The following is an 18841-nucleotide window of genomic DNA, read 5'->3' as shown; positions in this document are numbered from 1 at the left end:
TTGTGCTTTCCATTATGACCAACTTCTTGTGGAATAATGCTCAAAACTAAATTTGAAATTTCTGTACTTGTGGTTAAAAGTCTTAGTTTTGTCTACCTCGTAAAATTGTTTCTCTCAATTTGAATAAGAACTTTGAAGAATATAAGGTTATTTTAAAAGCAAATTTTGCATAAACAGAAGAAAAGAACTAGGTACATCTACAACCATTCCAATATATAAACAATAGTAACACTATTCAAATAAGATCACGGGTATAACAAGGGTTAGTTATTAACGCTTTGTTGTTCTAATTGTTTGTAACTTTTCAAGCTTCATCTGATATTGTATTAATTCCAATGCATTGGCAAACATACCTTCGACTATTTTGGTAAAATACGACTTTTGTTATTTTAGATTTAAAGTTGATCGTCTAAACAATGATATTATCTTTTCAGTAACACAAAAACCTTTGATTGTTGACCGATAATAAACATTACAGAAAAAAATTGATTTTATTCTGAAAGCTCTGTTTTTTTTCTGAAATGAGATCATAATTTGTAGAAAACTGTATCTGGATGAACAGTTAAAGTTTTACAGGTTTGTTACTTCGTATATATTGGTTGATCTCACATGAACACTGTCTGTGGCTATTTGGTTAGCTCTATCAATCCTGTATACTACCGTAAAGATACTGCTGAATAATCAATTTACCCTTCACCATAAATTAATGGAATCCATCGGATATCGTAGGTCTCTTGTCGACGTTGACTATTCGCCCGTTGCTGACAGAATGTTGAGCTGTTGAAAATAAATCAGAACAAAGTGACTTCAGAATTGAAATTGTCTCGGGGGGGGGGGGGGTCGCAGGTGTCAGATGCAATTGTGTCCGCCATGCAATAGTGTTCGCTCCGGACATTTTGCATATGCAATCGTGTCCGGGGCTCTGCAAATACCGTCCGGCGGACATGTACAAGACTGAACATGTATGTGCGCGCGTAAGCGAGCGTGCATGCACTGAACCTACGTATGTGCAGCATAAGTTAGTATTCACGATCTTATGATCGCAGCGAATACCCAACAGCCGAACATTTCCCATATCATTCATGACATGTACTTTGCTTGTAAAAAAATGGCAAATGTGTTCCGTCGACCAAGGGCGTTTAGTTTACTGCAAGGACGGTTTTGCATGGGGGCGGACACAACTGCATATGCAAATATGCCCGGGCGGAAACAATTGCATTATGCAGCAGCGTCCGGGAGGACACGATTGCATATGCAAAACCGTCCGGCATTCATAGGGCCTATCTACCCATTGTTTCTATGTGAATGCTCATGTAAAGGAAATAACGATGAAATATGTTTCTTCATATTTGTAACCCAACGTTGATGTTATGAAACTATCGATGACGTCATCATCTCCAAACATTTTGCGATATCAGCCAAGATTCAGGGTAATGAAGAAAAGGCGGGAAAAGTACGGGTTTCCGGCTTCATTATAAGCTACGCTATTTTGGTTTTTGAAGAAACAATAAGTTTAACTTGATAGAATAAATAACACTCACGCTATATTTTAGGGACACCGCAGGCCATTCTGTAATAAACAGGAAACAACAAAATTGTTAAACTTAGCATAAAACATTGATAGCAATAAACTGTATTTATTTGTTTGTTTAAAACATATTAATCGTTAAAAACAATTCCTCAAAAGTTATTTTATTGTTCTCAAACGTATACTCTAATGTTTAAAGAAATACAAATTCTATTTCCAGGTGACTGTAATTCATTAAACTAGAAACGAGATAACCTATAAACCAAAATGTCGGACCAATTTTTCCCGACAAACCACTTAAGAAAGAGTACTGTTAAAATACATTGTGATATTTTTTCAATGTTTTTTTTCTTTTACCAAAATATGAAAATGTGTAACATACCTCGCACATTTTATCCACCATGGTCGAAGTTACCATGTTCTCCACTTGGTCCGAGCTGGCAAGAGCGAAACACTAAAATAACAGACAACCAATGAATAATCATCAATAATAATTGCATAGCGGGCTCAGTGCAACGAATTGTCAAAATGACCCAGAGTCAAACTCACACAAAATCCCAGTTAAACCTGTATCCGGGTTCACACTGGCCCCAAAATGGGTCAGGAACTTTGGGACCAATTAGAACCCGGGTTAATTCTGACCCTACCCCTCCTTTTTATTATTATTATTTTTTGTTTCGATCAAAGTGTGCTTTATTGTTTGTTTGTCTCCAAGAGAAATGATGATTTTTGCTTTATATGCGATGCGCAAAGGTGAACAAACTAAAGCACAATTCTAGCTGATTAGAGCAAATATTTATAAAAGAAATGCACCGTGTTCTTGTACACTTTTCTATAGTGCTATCTACCTCATGCAAAGGAGCAAACAAAGAAGCCATCTTGCTATAATTACTGAGTGTTGGACTGATGGGATGGAGGAGTTTGGGTTTGGGACAGCATGCACAGTGTTGGGAGCTGGGCCGTATTTTCATAGAGCTGCTAAGCACAAAAATTTCCTTGATAAAAACAGGATTACCAACCAAGTTTCCATTTGTTGCATATTGCTTGTTACATGTATTCAGCTGTTGTTTGCTTATCTTGAAAATCACGTGGAAATTTGGTGTGATGGGTAATCCTGTTTTTCATCAAGGCAAACATTTTCATGCTGAGCAATTTTTTGCGCTGAGCAGCTCTATGAAATTTTGCCCAAGTATACACTCACCCTAGCACGAGCACGACCGCTCCTTTCTGGTTCCCTTGGTATGGTGTTGCAATATGTATGAATTACATCGTTGAAGGTTACTTCGGTAAGCAGGGCATTCAAGTGCAACTTGCAAGCCGGACACGAAAAGTCATTCAAAGTTAGCTCTGCAAAAAGTACACACACAAATATTCCAAAGAGAGTTCGAGAACGTAGACCGCTATAAAATCTAAGCACGAAACGACGCAATTTTGCGATGAACTGATACTTTGCGACCACAACGAGTCACCGCAAAATTGTCATACCCTTTAATTTTTTTCGATGAGTAAATCCGTCGCAGAGTTTTAGTGAAATCGTTATCAGAAATCCGTCGCTAAATTGCGATGGATTTGGGATTTATAATTATTTCAGCGTTTGCGATGATCAAAACGCGATAGTGAATTTGATAGTGAATGTGACTTTAGGACTAGATTTGTTATGGGTTGGTGCATACATACCTGGGCAAGACTGCGTAGTTGTACTTTTATCACCTCGTGCTTCCTCAGCCACCAAACCAGAGTCTGAAACAACAACCAGGATTTTATTTTGTTAGTTGAGTAGAAAAGGAATTATTAATAACAATAAAAACTAAGGAATTAATCATTATTAATAGTAATAATAATTAATGAAATAAATAAAACCGCTCTGTTTACAGAGTAAATTATAAATCCGACAAAATAATATAATTAAAATGGCTCACACAAATCACACGTAAAGTTCGTGCTATGTTTCTACTTACAACCAAAACGACTGAAGGATTACAATTGCCCAACACGTAAATACCTTATAATAATCCAAACCATTAACAGCGCATATCATAACGCTAGGTCCCAATGCATAAAAACTGAACTGGTATAATGTTTTGGCCCGGATTTCTGATTTTTCAACTTGTTCTGCCTGTTTGACAACTTCTGGTAAATTGTTCCAACTGAACAGCAGCAAATCGGAAAGAGTGGAAACTATGAGTCAAAAGAGATATTTTCTGGTTGAAATGCAGAATTATAACCGGTTTGTACTTCTGAACTTAAAACTTTGAAGATAAAGATGGGCTGTATCATGAAGTGATGTGAGAACCAACACTTTAAAATCTATTCTTGCTGGTATTGACATCCAGTCGATAATTAGTATTATATGAATTCCCGGTGACAAGTCTAATGGCAGCAGAGTTTTGTATACACTTTGCAATGGATACCGGGCACCTTTGGTAATTGTCAAAGACCAGTTTCCTCACTTGGTGTGTCCCAACATATTTTATGCATTAGAAAACAAATCTGTTTTGGATTCAATTTGGTCGTTGAAGTCGCAGGAGAATAGTTAAAGAAAACACACTTTGGTGTACTTTCAGATTCCAAAAGAAAAAAAGCTTCAGACCTAAAGTGTTTTAATATTGGAACGAGAAAAAATTACCTCTTTCTCAAAAAAAAATACGTTGCTTCAAATTTGTTTTTATGAAAAAGGAAGTTTTTTTATATTCATAAAAGTAAACACAACAAATCTTACCTGCACCAAACATGGCAGAGGCGGCAGCGAAGCCCATCATTACGACGACAAGTACAACACTCTTCATATTGATTCTGGATTATCAAAGTTTACTCTGTTTCAAGTTAGATTTCAGCTTCAGCGAGATCAGCAGGACGTAATGACGGGAATGTCAAATTTCAAACTTTATATAGACCAGCAATACATCGATCAGAATACATTACCATTGAGGGATTACTCGCTGGGCATAATTGTCGTAAATTAAAACGTATACATGTATTTATGCGCATTATGGCAGCTAAAAAATACAATTATTAACTTTATTGTCATCATAGAAGTTTATAACAAGGCTACACTTTAAAGCATGTTCCAATGGAGGACTTGTCAGTGCGAATTGAAATAGTGGTTACAAAAGTTGTCACCAATGTGTAGAGATAGGGATAACCAATCGGAGAACAACACACCGTAGTTCAGATCAATTCATGCGATGGCCGAGGGGGGTGGGGGTGGGAGAAGGGGGTGTGCATGCGACATCCTAAAGGCATTTTAACTAATTCAGATTATTTATGTGGATCTCGGTATAATCTCCATCTGTTACAACATTAAACCAACCAAGCATGATTTCAGTATATACACAAACAAACAATAAAGCTATATAATGTGTTGTTAAAAAACATATATGCTAGACGTGAAGGACGATGGATTAAAACAGTACAAGCAACCGCAGAAAGCCATGAGGTTTAGCTCCTGTTTAAAACTTGATTTCATTATTTCTTTTGGATGCCGCGGTCCAACTGTTATCCGTGTGCTGATTGGTCCAAAGAACACCGTGACTAACCAGAATATCTGACGTCATCATCACTGAGGCTCGTGATTAATTTTTTATCAAATTTTACCCGGATTCGTGACCCATCCTCCCATGTATTTGTCACTTTAAGAAACATTCCGTTTTCAACAAATTAGTTTTCAAATGACAAAATTTGATGGCCCTATAAAAAAGTATAAAGCCAATAGATAGAGTGCGTGCCAGATTGAACCAGATTGAACTTGAAGGCCTTCCTGTATACGGTGGCCGGTATCTTTCTCCTCATACATCAGTCATCATAAAAGCACCAAATAAAACAAGACCGTGACATTTACATTAAAATGTTGATTTCCCCCCCCCCCCACCCCTTACCCGGCGCCCCCCCCCCCCCGTTCCGCCCCTTATAACTGAGGCCACGCGCTAGACTTGACTTCAAGTCTGAGACTGCGGTTATTTCTCTGCATAAGCCACGCAGAATTCCCCCGTGAGATTTGCTACCCACGCTAACTCGTAATCGTATGCCATGAATGATAATATTATTTGAAAGGATTTGTTTTTGCATTTCCCGCTTGTGTTCGGTTATAAATATAACGTAAGATATGAAATGTCATCGAGGCCCGGATTGCAGTTATGCAATCGGACGCCGTATCCCGGAAACACGGTCTGGATCTCGCCTCTATCCCAACGATTTGTGATTGCTCTTGGCCGCGGTGTGACCAGACTATTGAGTGTCAACCAAAAGACATGGGAAAAAGGTAAGCACAATAAGTCAACACAGAGCTAGATCTGCTAATATTTAACACATTATTTCATTTGTAAAGTTTGTGAAGTTGGAATAACATGTCAATCGTGCCTGTCAATCATGTGAGGAAAAGTTTCCGTATGGCGCCACCACTTTTTCATTCGAAATAAAATAATATAGTATCTAATTTACCTGATTGACATATCCCTTTTTGTAAAAATGAGTGAAAAAGTGGTGGCGCCATACGGAAAGTTATCCTCATGTGATAATAAGAAGGAGAAGTTGTATTTCCTTTCAAGTACAGTTATTACGTGTTATTATAACAATTTGTTGACGCAATCAAATAACGACTGTTTATTTATTTAGAATGTCTTTGAGCATGACGAGTTCACCAGTTACATGTACGCTATGCATAACTCCATGCGCTATGGCATTTACCAGTTTTGGTATATGGCTAATTATTTTGCGAAAAAAATCCGGGGTGCCGAAATGTCAACCACCACCTTTCACTCTTAACAGTATTTTATAAATGTCCCCTCATTGGCCCTTTATAATCATGATAATGCAGCCGTTTGTTTCACATTATTATTGAGAGTTTCGTGTGACAGTTGCAAGGCCAAGGCTCAGGTCTTCTTTACTGACTCAGTTAGTCAGTACCTAAGTATAGTACCATAATTATAAATATAGTGTATGAATTGTTAGCAGTTGAATGAGTTAGTCCCAGGCTACCTCCATGGACCCAGTTACTTGCTTGGGCGCTGTACTCCTTTTTGTTTTAATTTGTCATTATCCCTCGTACTAGTACAACAGAGATGTACACCGATAATTACAAACATGATGACAAATTGTGAGAAGAAGAAAAAAAGAAATAAAGCACCCCACTACTAACTCTAGTCTAGTGTAACATCCATTAATTAAGAAAAAGAATTACTATACAGGTACAGAGAATTAGAATAGAATAATAAATTCTGACATTACTTTAGATTTTTTTTGTTAGCAGTGCATTAACAGTAAACAAATTTCTTGTTTGTGAACCTCAGTGTGAGAAGAAGCATTTGGGAGGAATCTTTAAAACAAGATAATCCCTGTTGAATTGAGCTGGATTGGATTAATCAATAAAATTGATTTATTTCCAAAGATTTTAGCACAGACAGGACTTTTGGGACTAGTTTCTATCTTTGTATGCAGGTTATTGATGCCAACATGTCTTTAGCAGGACTAACTCTGAGCAGGACTAACAAGTGATAATATGAATGACCACATCTTGCTTTCTTTATCCTTGTAGGAATGTAGGATTCATCCTTGGAACTGTGCAACGTCTTGGTTGGCTACAAATATGAGGACACAATTCTTTGAACATACAGCTCTGGGTCCTGGCCGACATGTACAATTTGGTCTTCAAGATGAACAGCTAGAAACAACTTTCATCAATAAGACGACCAGCAAGAACATATGTGAACAAACTTTCAACAGAGTCAAGTTAGTTCTACATCAGTTTCTTCACTTGTCGTCTCATCACAACAACGTTTATGCAAAATGTCTCAGTCCTTGTGACTCACTTTAAAAGAACAGCAGAGCGCAGAGTGGAAATGCAACAGAACCAACATACCATCTGTACTCAAACTCCAGATCTTCCACTGCACCCTACTCTTAGTGAATATGTGATGACAAGCAGACATACTGAAACAAAATGACCCATGAAAATGGGTCTGCCCAGGGACTACCGATGGGCAGTTCACATCTCAGTGCAGATGAGATTAAACAAGCTGCCACACAGCCTGGTGCCTCAGCCGAGGACAATCTAGGTGTGAGAACGTTAGCTACAAACAAGTTACCAGACAGCTTAAATGATGGATTCCAGACGAGGGATGGATTATCGGAAGACACTGATGGGAAGAGGCCAAGCTCCCCCGATGAGGTCAAATCTCACCAAGGCTCATCAGTAGCTGAGACTCGATCAACAATCACGAAAGACACAGAGAGTTTGGCTAGTGAGCCAGTTGTTCAACAGCTCATGAGGAAAATTAATCAGGCAGCAAATGGAAATGATGGTCCGAAGACTTCCGCAAACTACTGTAATTTCCCCAGTGGATTTCAGCAGAGGAACTATTACGAGCATAGCAAGAAATTGACAGATTTTGTTGATGGTAAGGCAGGAATATTCTTTCTCTTCATAGATACATGTACAATAGATGTATACACCAGTTGCTACACCTGATGAACAGCTGGAAAAATAGTTCATGGCTTTAAAGGATGAATTGCAAAATTCTATAGCTGAGTTATTGTTGATCGAGAGGTTTAAATTTGTGGATAAATGAACTAAAGTTGACATGGGTCAGGGGGGGGGTGGCAGTCAACAACCCTAATGATTTGTGCATGATCCAATGAGGTCCAGACACTGTTAGGAAAAGGAATTACATATAGATCACAGATTCACAAGTGCGAGTTGTTAGAGAAAAAAACAAGGTATCTCTTTGTTTTTTTACCTTCTTGGCTTCTTGGAAGTGTCACGGCCGAGCAGATGTAAGAGCATTTAATTCAAACTCTAGTGTTTCTGATCAGCAGAGTGTAGGTTCGAGTCCTAGTTGGACACTTGTGTCCTTTTAAAGCAAGACACTACATCAGTGCTGGTCTTCAGATGGGATGTAAAGTCGTTGGCCCCGTATGTTGTGTAGCGCACGTAAAAGAACCTATTGGACTTTTCGTAAGAGAAGGGGTTCGCCCCTCGTGTTCCTGGCTGTAGCCGTAGCACCTTGTAAACCCTTATAATGTGCTACATAATTGAGTCTCAGAATTCATAACTTCAATAATTTATCTTTCTGTACATTGTTGGTAGATACGTGCGTTAAAGGCTTATAACATTATTATTAATATTTTCTTTCTAGTTACTTACAATCCACGAACCAGACAGTTCATCTTCTTGGATACAAGGGGAATCACTACATGGGATAAGGATGGTATTGAACATACTGGTAAGTCATTATTTCTTTATCAGATCATGTGTCAATGCTGTTCATGATGCCATCACACCTGGTTCAGACAGGCTCTGTAGAATCACGCCAAACCAAGTTATTGAATTAAGTACATGAAAAGTTTGACATCTGAAACATTTAGGAGTGACTTGACGCACTGGAAGTCGAAAGATGGACTGTTGCAGTCAGTAGTTGCAGGTTAGGGGTGGATTTCACAAAGAGTTAGGACTATTCTTATCTCGAGTAAGGACGAGTTACTCGTCCTAACTTAGGACTAGCCATGCGTTTTTTATATCTCCTAGCCTAACTCTTTGTGAAATCAACCCCTGGAGTGTCTTGATTTCAGACGTCGATCTTGTCATGAGCTGGCCCTAACAAAATATTATGTTAACTTCGCCAGTCTAAACAAAAGTTTGTTTTGGTCGACCTAGGGCGAGAGTCGCTCCTAAAATCTATTTGGTATGGCGGAAGACTGGAGCACTTATCTTAACTGAGTGTTACAGGGGTTTGTGAACCAAAGTTGGCAATGACGAGGAATAAATGCATGTAGCTACATGTTTAACTGTTAACACTATATGTTTTTTCTTTCTCAACAACTGTAGTTAGTCGAAGCCTAAGCTTTCCCAAGTATGTCAACAAGTTTCTAAGGAATATTATATATGCCAGGAAGTATAATGTGTACTTCTGCCTTGCCAAAGACTTCTCTCTCAAGGTAAGTGATTAAAGAACCTAGTGTAAACAGGTGTGCTGCACATGCTGGTTATCTTAGAGTGGTTATAAATGTCCACTGTTATTCATTTATAAAATTAGTGCATCACATAAATGAATTTGATTCCAAAGTTCCTTTTTATATTGCATGGTGTGCAAGTCCAAAGAAGACACCCCCACCCCTCATCTTAACTCAATCTCTTTATTTGGTGCCACGCCATTTGATTTGGACAGAGTTCACTGATTACAAAATAGTGCAGCTCGTTTAATATATTCCACACCCTTGAGAGAACATATTTTTCCATATTAGGGAGCTTCATTGGCTACCGATTGTAATCCATTTTAAGAATGCTCTTCTTGTTTTTAAATGCTTGAACAAAACTCCTCGGTATAGTTCCACTTTACTGTCACATTACCACTCCTCCACGATTTCTTCGGCCCTCTCTTGGCATCACTCGCTTGAATGTTCCTTGTTTCTCGAGCAAACAAAGCTCTATGCCAAAAAGCTTTCAGTGTAGCTTGGCCATTGATTTGGAACAATCTATACCTATTGTCATATGAGGGAATCTATTACTTTATCTACATTTCGTAAAGTTCAAAAGACTCACCTTTTCCCATGTTATTAGACCAATCCATTAAGCTCTGCCCAATTGCGTTTTGACCAATCACAACCCATTGCCCCACCACAAAGTCTGACAAAATTAAGTCTGACATGCGTGCTCGTAGAGTGTGTATGCTTGGCGCGCACGGCAGAGTTGTGCAGGATGGCATTGGAGAGGTTCACGTGGTCTTGCTCACACTTGCACTGTGGGCGGAATAGCGCCTTTCCCTTATAAATTTTAGTTGTTATGATATTTTTGGTTATTAACAACAAGTTTTGCAACCGTTCTGTTTAGGTACTCAACAAGGATTTCTATGAGACGTGTAATGTAGCCTCCGATCTCAGTTCAGTCATGTTCCTCATCTTCAACCCAGTGAAAGATGAACTGATAACCGGTGGGGTCAAAGGAACAAAGGTAAGAAGAATATTAATAATACTTCTTCTTGGGTTTTGTACATTGGCTTAGACTGCCGTGAAGTTTTACAAAGTCAGTGGAGCCATTTTTTTGTTACTTTTATTTTCAGTTTGTTCCCTTCTGTTTTTGTTCCCCTGTAGGTCTGGGAGTTCAAGCAAGTGACTGACCAAGTGTGGACAGAGATCAAACCAATGGCCAACTATGGACTGTTTTTAAAGTAAGATTTATACTTAGTTGTAAACAGCACATTGAAATTTGTTCATGCTTTTGAGAGTAAAAAATTGTGGGGGTCAGTTACTATTCAAGTATACCGCAGCTGTTTTAATATTCATCAAAATAAAATAAAAAAACAGAAAAAGTGGATAGCTATAAGACTGTATTAAATAACCCCTTTGTTGCTATGAAAGTCGCCATCTTGTAGGGCAGACCATGCATGTCTAAACGCATACATGAATGAAGCACACAGCAAATGGCGTTCTCGATTAGATTTCTATGGCACATGCGCGCACACAAACACGCAAACGCTCACAGATGCCATGTTGTTGGGCACGTATTTGAATGGTGACGTCATATTCAATACAGTCTATTGCTTCCCGTGATGATTTGTTTACGATAACTGTTTCTCATTCTAGGAGAGAGTTAACAGGAATCAAAGGAGGCTGGATCAGGAAGGTAGAGCTAGAATTACAGCTTCAACATCTGTACTGCTGCTCGGATACTGATATACTATGCTACAACATGGAAGGCAAACCTCTCTTTAGGCTTAACAAGTAGGTGCAAACTCTACACATAAGCAAGTTAATTATATTGACTTCGTTTGAATTAGAATTTAAATTTAATTTCAATTTAATTTCTGTCCCATGCAGTGCACACAAATCGCAGATAAATGGCTGTAAATATTCACCGCAAGCAAGGATGCTGATCACATGTTCTAACGATAATGATGGTAGGTAAATGATACAAGCATTTCTTCCAAGACAATGCTTTTCTTCATATACTTGCCGTATCACTAATTATGGTGGTTACATTGACTATTTTTAATGCCCCCTTACCCTTGATAATCTAAACTCTATCAGAAATTCAGCACTTGCACAGTAATGGTGATTGTAAGTGCAGACTTCATCGGTAAGTAGAGCCATGAAATAAAAGTGGGGCCCAATTTAAAAGGTAATTAAAGTAGGTCTATGTTGTGCACTTCTTGCAAATTGTTTATTCTTTCCCAAACTTATTTTATCAACCTCGTCTGCATCCCTCGCGCCCCCAACAATGAACATGTCTAGCTACACCACTTGTTGTATCCTCCTTTCAACAGTTTTGTTCATACAATAGTAGTAGTTGAGCTAGAGGTTGTCTTCGGTTGACGCCATCTCGGGAACCTCTGATGGTCGCCTTCCGCGCATCCCGCTCCAGTATCAGCGTCCAAAGCTCAGTTGTTTCTTGTTGTATTGGGTTCTTCTTCAGCTGATCTAAGAATGTTAGTCTCCTCCTGCCCTTGCTCTCATTTCCATCGATGGGTTCCCAAAGAACTATATAATACAATATCAATACAAAATACTATATCAATACAATATACAATATCTTGGCTCAAAAATAACTCCTCCTTTTTTTTAACTTGCAGTCAAAGTGTGGAGTATGACTGGCGGGCATGTACACACATTCAGGGGTCATTCGCGGTCAGTCACAGGGATAGTACTCCACCCAGAGACGTCAACCCTTGTGCTGACGAGCTCCATGGACGGTTCCGTCAGAATGTGGTCACTAGACATCATGGAACCAATGTATACGTAAGTCTTCAAGCGTTTTTGGTATTATGGAGAATTTTAGTTGTTCAGTCACATTAGTTGCTTTGCTTTTGTTTCTTCAAGCCCATCTGGAAGTATGAATTGTTTTATTATTTTGAATTACTGTGATGGCTGAACAATTATTAGTAATTATAATAAAAGTTTGTGGTTCGAACAAAGAAACATTGGCTGGAGCGAGAATAGAACCAAAGACCTCTGGATTAACATGCCAGCACTCTACCAACTGAGCTATCCAGCTCTATGTTGGCAATCTCCCTATTTGCTTTTTTGCTGTTTGGAGTGCTGCATATACCATATAACTAGTAACTGCCAAAGCCAGGGATCACACCCATGTTTATAATACAACCTATAAATAATAGTAATAATAATAGTTAGTGAAATATTTTATCCCATTGCATATACATGATTGGTAGTAAGAGTATGTCCATTAGAGTCTAGTACCCTTTCTCTCCCCTCAGGCTTGTTATATCAACGGACGGCATTGAGTGGATGGGCCTGACTGGAGAGAAGTACCTATGGACGGCTACACATCATGACCTTGGCGTATGGCATCTCAACCACGTGGTGCAGTTCTATGCGCTGGCACGCTGTCGTATTAACTCATTGCAGACTGCTGGCTGTGAAGGGAAGACGACCAGGCTAGTGGCAGTTGGAGAAGATAGCAGGTATTCCAAACTACTGTTACGTTTAAAATTGCAGGTGTCTCGATATTATCGAGACACCTGCAATTTTCGACCAAGTTAAACTTGGTCGATAACACTTAAGAATAAAACTCAGATGATGACTCTTTCCGTCGGGCTAAATGTGCAGGGTACTTTTCATTTGCCTACACACATGTACCATCAGTAGTTTTCATTTACCTACCATCATTATCATTAGAACATGTGATCAGCATCCTTGCTTGCAGTGAATATTTACAGTCGTTTATCTGAGATTTGTGAGCACTACATGGGACAGATAGAATTGAGATTATCAAGAGTAAGGGGGCATTCAAAATAGTCAATGTTAAACAAAGTCTTAATTTTGTCTCTCAAAATTTAAAAATCTTAATTTAGGGTGGGTGGGTGTGTTTAAGGCACTGGACACTATTGGTAATTACTCAAAATAAACTGCGCCAATAAAGTATCTAAACACTTACAAATGGTCAGATATATCGGAACCTGAAATAGTATGCAAACAAATAATTATTCATTTCTATTCACCGTTAATTTCTGCACATTTTGACACATCTTATGTTGCGCTACGATGTTGTTTAGTGGATTTATGGGCACTTGAGTGGCTTAGGTCGAATTTCAAAAGTTGCAAAAGCCCCTATTCAAGCTAAATCGTTGTATTGTGACGAGTAAGATCAGCGTTTCTTTTGCCCGCCCTTTATAAATCATTTGTTTGTCGCGTTTTGGATAAATCGGTTGCGATGAACATCAGCAATAATTGTCAGTAACCAAGCAAAGGGGTCAAAGATGGGAGGCATACAACAAAATGGGTTAAGAGCCAGAATCCCTGATTATGGTAAGACCAGGGAAAGGTGTTTCAAGATAACAGGAAAGATGGCTCAACTGACCAAACAGGAAAGAGGATGGATCGTTGGTTTGATAGAAGCCGGTATGTCGATTCGAGCTGCAGCTCATCAAGTTGGAACGTCACCAGCGACGGTCAGTAAAATGGTGGAATGGCTACCAAGCTCAGGGAAATGTGGACGACCTGCCGAGGAGTGGCCGCCCGAGTGTGACTTCTGCAGCAGAAGAAAGTGATTTTGTCTGTGTGTGATGCTTGTGTGAGTTCCCTTCTGGAATTGGGGTGAATAGGGGCTTTTGCAACTTTTGAAATTCGACCTTAAGCTACTCAAGTGTCCATAAATCCACCAAACAACATCGTAGCGCAACACAAGATGTGTCAAAATGTGCAGAAATTAACGGTGAATAGAAATGAATAATTATTCTTTGGCACACTAATTCAGGTTCCGATAAATCTGACTATTTGTAAGTGTTTAGATACTTTATTGGCGCAGTTTAGTTGTTAGCATAAAAACACACTTGGTAACAAGCAATGGAGAGCTGTTGCTAGTATAGACGGTTTGATAAACTTCTTTGTTGTTTTTTCATACTATCCCCTGCTGTCACAGTGTACGTCTTGTATCCATGAAGGATCAGAAGAGTTTGTCTACTGTCCTGCCTCCTCCGTCAATCTCTCCTTTACAGCAGGTCCTTGGGGTCACATACAATAGAGAGTGCAGCATGGTGTACCTACTCATCAGTGAAGAGGAAATATGGGTTTATACAATGAGGTATGTACATGGTGTTTGAAGCTTTGAATGGTGTGAAGAACAAGAAGTAATTATAAATACTGAATAGTAAACTTTGCGGGTACAACCGTGTATAATGTTTCTTTTGAGGGAGTTTTGGCTCTGCAAAAGAGCCAGTGTGGTCTCGACCTTTCATTCCCCTTGAAGACGAGCAGAGTATACTGTTTGAAACATTGAGACCACACCAGCTCTTTTTGCCATACAGTAGATGTAATGAACATTGACCAATGAAAACACGTAGAAACGAACTTTATGCGTGTCACGTGATGATCTTTTTGCCATACACGCGTATCACTTGGTGCAGTAAGCTGCGTCCACAGACAACACACGGGGCTGTGGAGCTCGGCATTCTCCGGCTTCTATTTCTATGAGTTCAAGTAACAGTTCACCACATTATAATTTCCAGAACGGACCCAGCTTGTCGGACTGCTGTATGGGACTTAAATCGTCTTCAAGATAAGATCAACACTAGAGGGCCTTCTGCATTAAGCAGGAATGGATCAGCCGGCGCCTCGACATCCCCAAGGTACGAAGAGTCTTTAAACCTAAAAGGTGAACTTGTATACACTTTGAAAATAACGCTTCACTTACTGCTTGATCAATGGGGGACTTTTGGGTCGCTAGGTGGCAGCAGACTTACCAGGTCAATCCATTGTTCTGGGTTCTGGTTTCCATCCCAGCTCCTTGTGTAGTATACAGCCTTGTGCTACAAATACGCAACTCGGCTAAACCAATCACTTAGGTACCCATACCCCTGGGTAGAGAGAAGCAAATGTATTTTAGTATCTTGCTGGTACTATTAATGTACATGTAGGCACTTTGTCTTGATAATTTTCTGCCTTTTTTTTCTTGAAGACATCGGCCAGCTTCAAGAGGGCCCGCCTCCAGTCAGTTAGGGTATACCTTCCCCACCCACCGAGCGACTCTTCAAGGTAGAGGGCTCCACCAGACCACCTCACCTTGTACCTCCATTGCTACTGTCACCTCTCATGTCATGTACTGGGCTGAAGAGGGCTTTGTATGCCCCTTGAATGATAACTTCCTTGTGCTTGGCCTCAAGGTAAGATGCATCTTGAATCTTGAATTGTTATACTCTCCTGAAAGCTTTAATCCTGTCTTAGAGAGGGTGGCTTGCAAAATCCATTTGTAGATATAATGTTTAATTTTCTTAAATATTCTCACCTGTTTCCGTTCTGTTATGAGGTCATTTTATTACAAAAAAATAAATATAGAATTTGTTCCGGTGATTTGTTTCTGATGGAAAATCTGGGAAACAATTCAATTTATTTACCTGTTTGGTTGAAATGTTTGTGGAATGAAAAAGGAACAGTTTTACAGAAACTCTTTGTACAAATTTTGTCTTAAAGCTCTTAGAGGCTGGCCTGCCGTAGGCGCTATACAAATATGTTTTTTAATGTTGTATTAAGCCCCTATGTCTAAGGTACAGCTTATTGCGAGCTGTGCGTGTAAAGTGCCCTGTAAAGTACTTTATTTAACAAGCTAAAATGCAGCTTTCTGTGGTAAGCAGAGCCACGAAATGAGGCCCAGGTCTGCCAGCAACAGCAGTTTTATAACAATAATACTATAATTGTTTAAATTTTGTGCCACAGGATGGGCGTATTCTGTTTATGGATCCAATGTTGTTTGGCCATCGATATTGTGAATTACAAGCAAGCAAAGATTCAGTGAGTATCTATATGAACCAATAAGATTTGTTTATTTACTAATAATGATAATAAATAATGTTCAGTTCTTATATTGACCCATTTCACCTGACGTCATCATCAGCGTAATCTTGGATGCGCCATTTTGGTGGTCAATGTCAACGTGTTTTATTCAGTGAAGTGCGCATTTTTAGGTGACGCGACGTTTACACGTAAACCTATTGACCACCAACATGGTGAGCGTGGCATCAGTCGCTGCGTGTGACGCGCATGCAAGGGGTCAATAGTGCTTTTTACAACGAAAGGGCGTCCCAAGCCGCCCCTCATTTTTGTACAGCTTTGCAGAGCTCATATTGAATCAATTGACCCATTTTAGAAAGGTATTGCATCACCTTGATACCATGTAGCACCAGAATTCATTGAACTAGTTCTTAAATGCACTGGAGACGTTTTGGTAATTGTCGAAGCCCAGTATTCTTACTTGGTGTATCCCTAGATACGCATACAACAACAAATCTGTTAACATTTGAACTCATTTGGTCATCAAAGTTGCAAGAGAATAATTAAAGAAAAACCACCCTTGTTGCACAAATTTGTGTGCTTTCAGATGTCGAAAAAAGGCTTCTGGCCTGAAGTCTTGTAATATTTGAGTGAGAAATTAACCCTTCAAAATAACTACATTACTTCAGAGGGAGATGTTTCTCACAATGTTTTTTTTACCATCAACAGCTCTAGATTGCTTGTTACCAAGTAAGCTTTTATGCTAACAATTATTTTGAGTAATTACCAATAGTGTCCAATGCATTTAAGCTTCACAAATATTATGATGGCCAGAATATGGTTACCAGCCAAAATATTGTGTCGAAAATACAATCTGTGGTGGCTGGTATCCTGCTCATTTTTGCTTAGCAGAGAAAAATCAAGAAATACAATATTTCCATTCCCCCGTTCTTTCCGTCTCTGCAGATCTTTGACATGGTATTTGATAAAGCTCACAGCACCCTGATAGCCAAGAGCCACCTTAGAGATAATGACGTCTTTCAGTTCTGGTCTCTGCCTGGTCTTGAGCTCCAACATTTGGTTGATGTTCCAAGGGATGTCACTGGCTACTCGAGACTAGTAAGAACAAACTTCAGTCATTCTTTTTAACGTTAATGATTATAGCAATTGTTTATTTATATTCATCTTTTCATCTTGACAATACAAAGACTGATATACTCCGTTTTTGAAAATGCCAGATAGCGTCATCATGATCTCAGTAAAAGGCACTATGTTTAGCAGCTGCTTTTTAAGTTAAAGGTTTTTACAGGATTTGTAGACATGATAACATAGTTGCCGACTACGTTCATGTTTTGTGTGATAAACCATATAATGTACATGAAATTTATATGTATTCATATTAATTGTCCAAACCAACGGCGAACAAACTGGCAGTTATAGGAATGGGAAATAACAAGCCTTCCTTGGTGTAGATACAAGGCACAGTTTTCAGCACATTGTCCTTAATTTTGGTTGTCATAATTGACATCAGCTGTGATGTTTTCTTATGCAGATACAGTTTCTTTTAGGGAAATACTTCATCAAATTATTGTTTCTAGTATGAACTTCATAATCAGTAAGCTTTTTATCTATATCAATCCTTTATAAAAAATGCTTTATATGTATACAATTTTCAGCTGCTTAAAAATTTAATTAAATTTGTTATTCATTCTATTTTTTGTATATTTCAATGCAGGGTTCTGTCTTTCTCACGGGTCATTCAGATGGAAGCCTGATCTTGCACCATTTAAAACCAGTTACGAGCTCAATGGTCTATTCCATTCCTGATGAGGGGGTGGTGGTGAAAGATAGACAGAGGGACCACGTTGCACCAATTGTTGCAGTCGACTCTTGTTGTGGCCTTCAGATCTTCGTGTCCTGCAGGTAGGAAAAAAACAAGCAAAATTTGTTTCAGTTATTCCCTGAATTGAACACAAAAACAGGGTTTAGTCTTCAAGAAAGACTCGGCTAGGGTTGAAACCTCAGGCCCAAATTCATAAAGCTGTTTACCGGTAAGCAGATTTTTGTGCTTACTGTTACGGAAATTTAATAAGAGACCTCAGCTGAGGTCTCAAATTCAAGGCATCTGAAAGCATACAACTGGCCTGCGCCAAGGGTGTTTTTTCTTCCATTCTCTCGCAACTTCAACGACTAATTGAGCTCAAATGTTCACAGGTTTGTTATTCTATGCATATGTTGAGATGCATAAAGTGAGAATACTATAGTCTTTGACAATTACCAAAGGTGTCCAGTGTCTTTTAGGGGATGTTACTTTTGTTTCAAACATCAAGGAATAAACCACAAGGGAAACTGACTGGGTAAATTTAGAATAATTATAAGCTCAGAAAATTGACTAGATTGGGACAATATTTCTCTGTTGTATTTAATTTGTTTCTGATTTGTAGCCATTTTAAGTTTATATCCCTTTTGATTATTACAAACATATTTAGTTTGCAAATAAGGACCTTATAGCACTGAGCAAAGGACTGTAATTAAACACAGACCACGAAGGCTATGCACTCTGTTGCCCCTGGTCTTGGCCTTGGTGCCCCTTCAAAAATTTCC

At 38.9% G+C, this 18841-nt stretch overlaps 2 protein-coding genes across 5 annotated transcripts in view; one reads left to right on the top strand and one right to left on the bottom strand.

The window, feature by feature from the left end:
- On the bottom strand, positions 1–4376 carry LOC139933863 (uncharacterized). Its single transcript, XM_071928101.1, has 6 exons — positions 4248–4376; positions 3206–3268; positions 2730–2875; positions 1911–1982; positions 1542–1570; positions 1–777 (listed from the first exon to the last, which is right to left on the bottom strand). The coding sequence occupies exons 1-5, from the start codon at positions 4312–4314 to the stop codon at positions 1550–1552; spliced, it is 369 nt and encodes a 122-aa protein (XP_071784202.1). The 5' UTR covers positions 4315–4376; the 3' UTR covers positions 1–777; positions 1542–1549.
- A 1390-nt stretch (positions 4377–5766) lies between these two features.
- The window catches only part of LOC139954398 (uncharacterized), a 34956-nt gene continuing 21881 nt past the window's right edge, over positions 5767–18841 (top strand). For 3 of the 4 annotated variants that reach the window (XM_071954173.1, XM_071954171.1, XM_071954174.1), the window contains exons 1-16: positions 5767–5786; positions 7059–7920; positions 8659–8745; positions 9348–9457; positions 10350–10469; positions 10610–10686; positions 11102–11239; positions 11336–11415; positions 12088–12253; positions 12730–12936; positions 14394–14555; positions 14980–15099; positions 15429–15633; positions 16184–16258; positions 17204–17356; positions 17973–18160. In XM_071954173.1, coding sequence (XP_071810274.1) covers positions 7464–7920; positions 8659–8745; positions 9348–9457; positions 10350–10469; positions 10610–10686; positions 11102–11239; positions 11336–11415; positions 12088–12253; positions 12730–12936; positions 14394–14555; positions 14980–15099; positions 15429–15633; positions 16184–16258; positions 17204–17356; positions 17973–18160 — 2345 coding nt within the window. In that variant the 5' untranslated portion in view covers positions 5767–5786; positions 7059–7463. Of the gene's footprint in view, positions 5787–6201; positions 6220–7058; positions 7921–8658; positions 8746–9347; positions 9458–10349; positions 10470–10609; positions 10687–11101; positions 11240–11335; positions 11416–12087; positions 12254–12729; positions 12937–14393; positions 14556–14979; positions 15100–15428; positions 15634–16183; positions 16259–17203; positions 17357–17972; positions 18161–18841 lie in introns of those variants that run through there. The other variant, XM_071954172.1, reaches the window with a different exon arrangement.

The sequence above is a fragment of the Asterias amurensis genome, chromosome 2 (genome assembly GCF_032118995.1).
Source record: "Asterias amurensis chromosome 2, ASM3211899v1".
NCBI classification, from domain to species: domain Eukaryota; kingdom Metazoa; phylum Echinodermata; class Asteroidea; order Forcipulatida; family Asteriidae; genus Asterias; species Asterias amurensis.
This window is presented reverse-complemented; position numbering and strand designations above follow the sequence as displayed.

What these genes read in the sequence shown, in the direction of transcription:
- LOC139933863 (XM_071928101.1), bottom strand. Translation starts at nt 4,314, where the DNA reads ATGAAGAGTGTTGTACTTGTCGTCGTAATGATGGGCTTCGCTGCCGCC. An exon ending in CTCTGCCATGTTTGGTGCAG is followed by an intron (nt 3,269 to 4,247) that starts GTAAGATTTGTT and finishes TTGTTGTTTCAG; the next exon opens with ACTCTGGTTTGGTGGCTGAG. An exon ending in AACTACGCAGTCTTGCCCAG is followed by an intron (nt 2,876 to 3,205) that starts GTATGTATGCAC and finishes TACTTTTTGCAG; the next exon opens with AGCTAACTTTGAATGACTTT.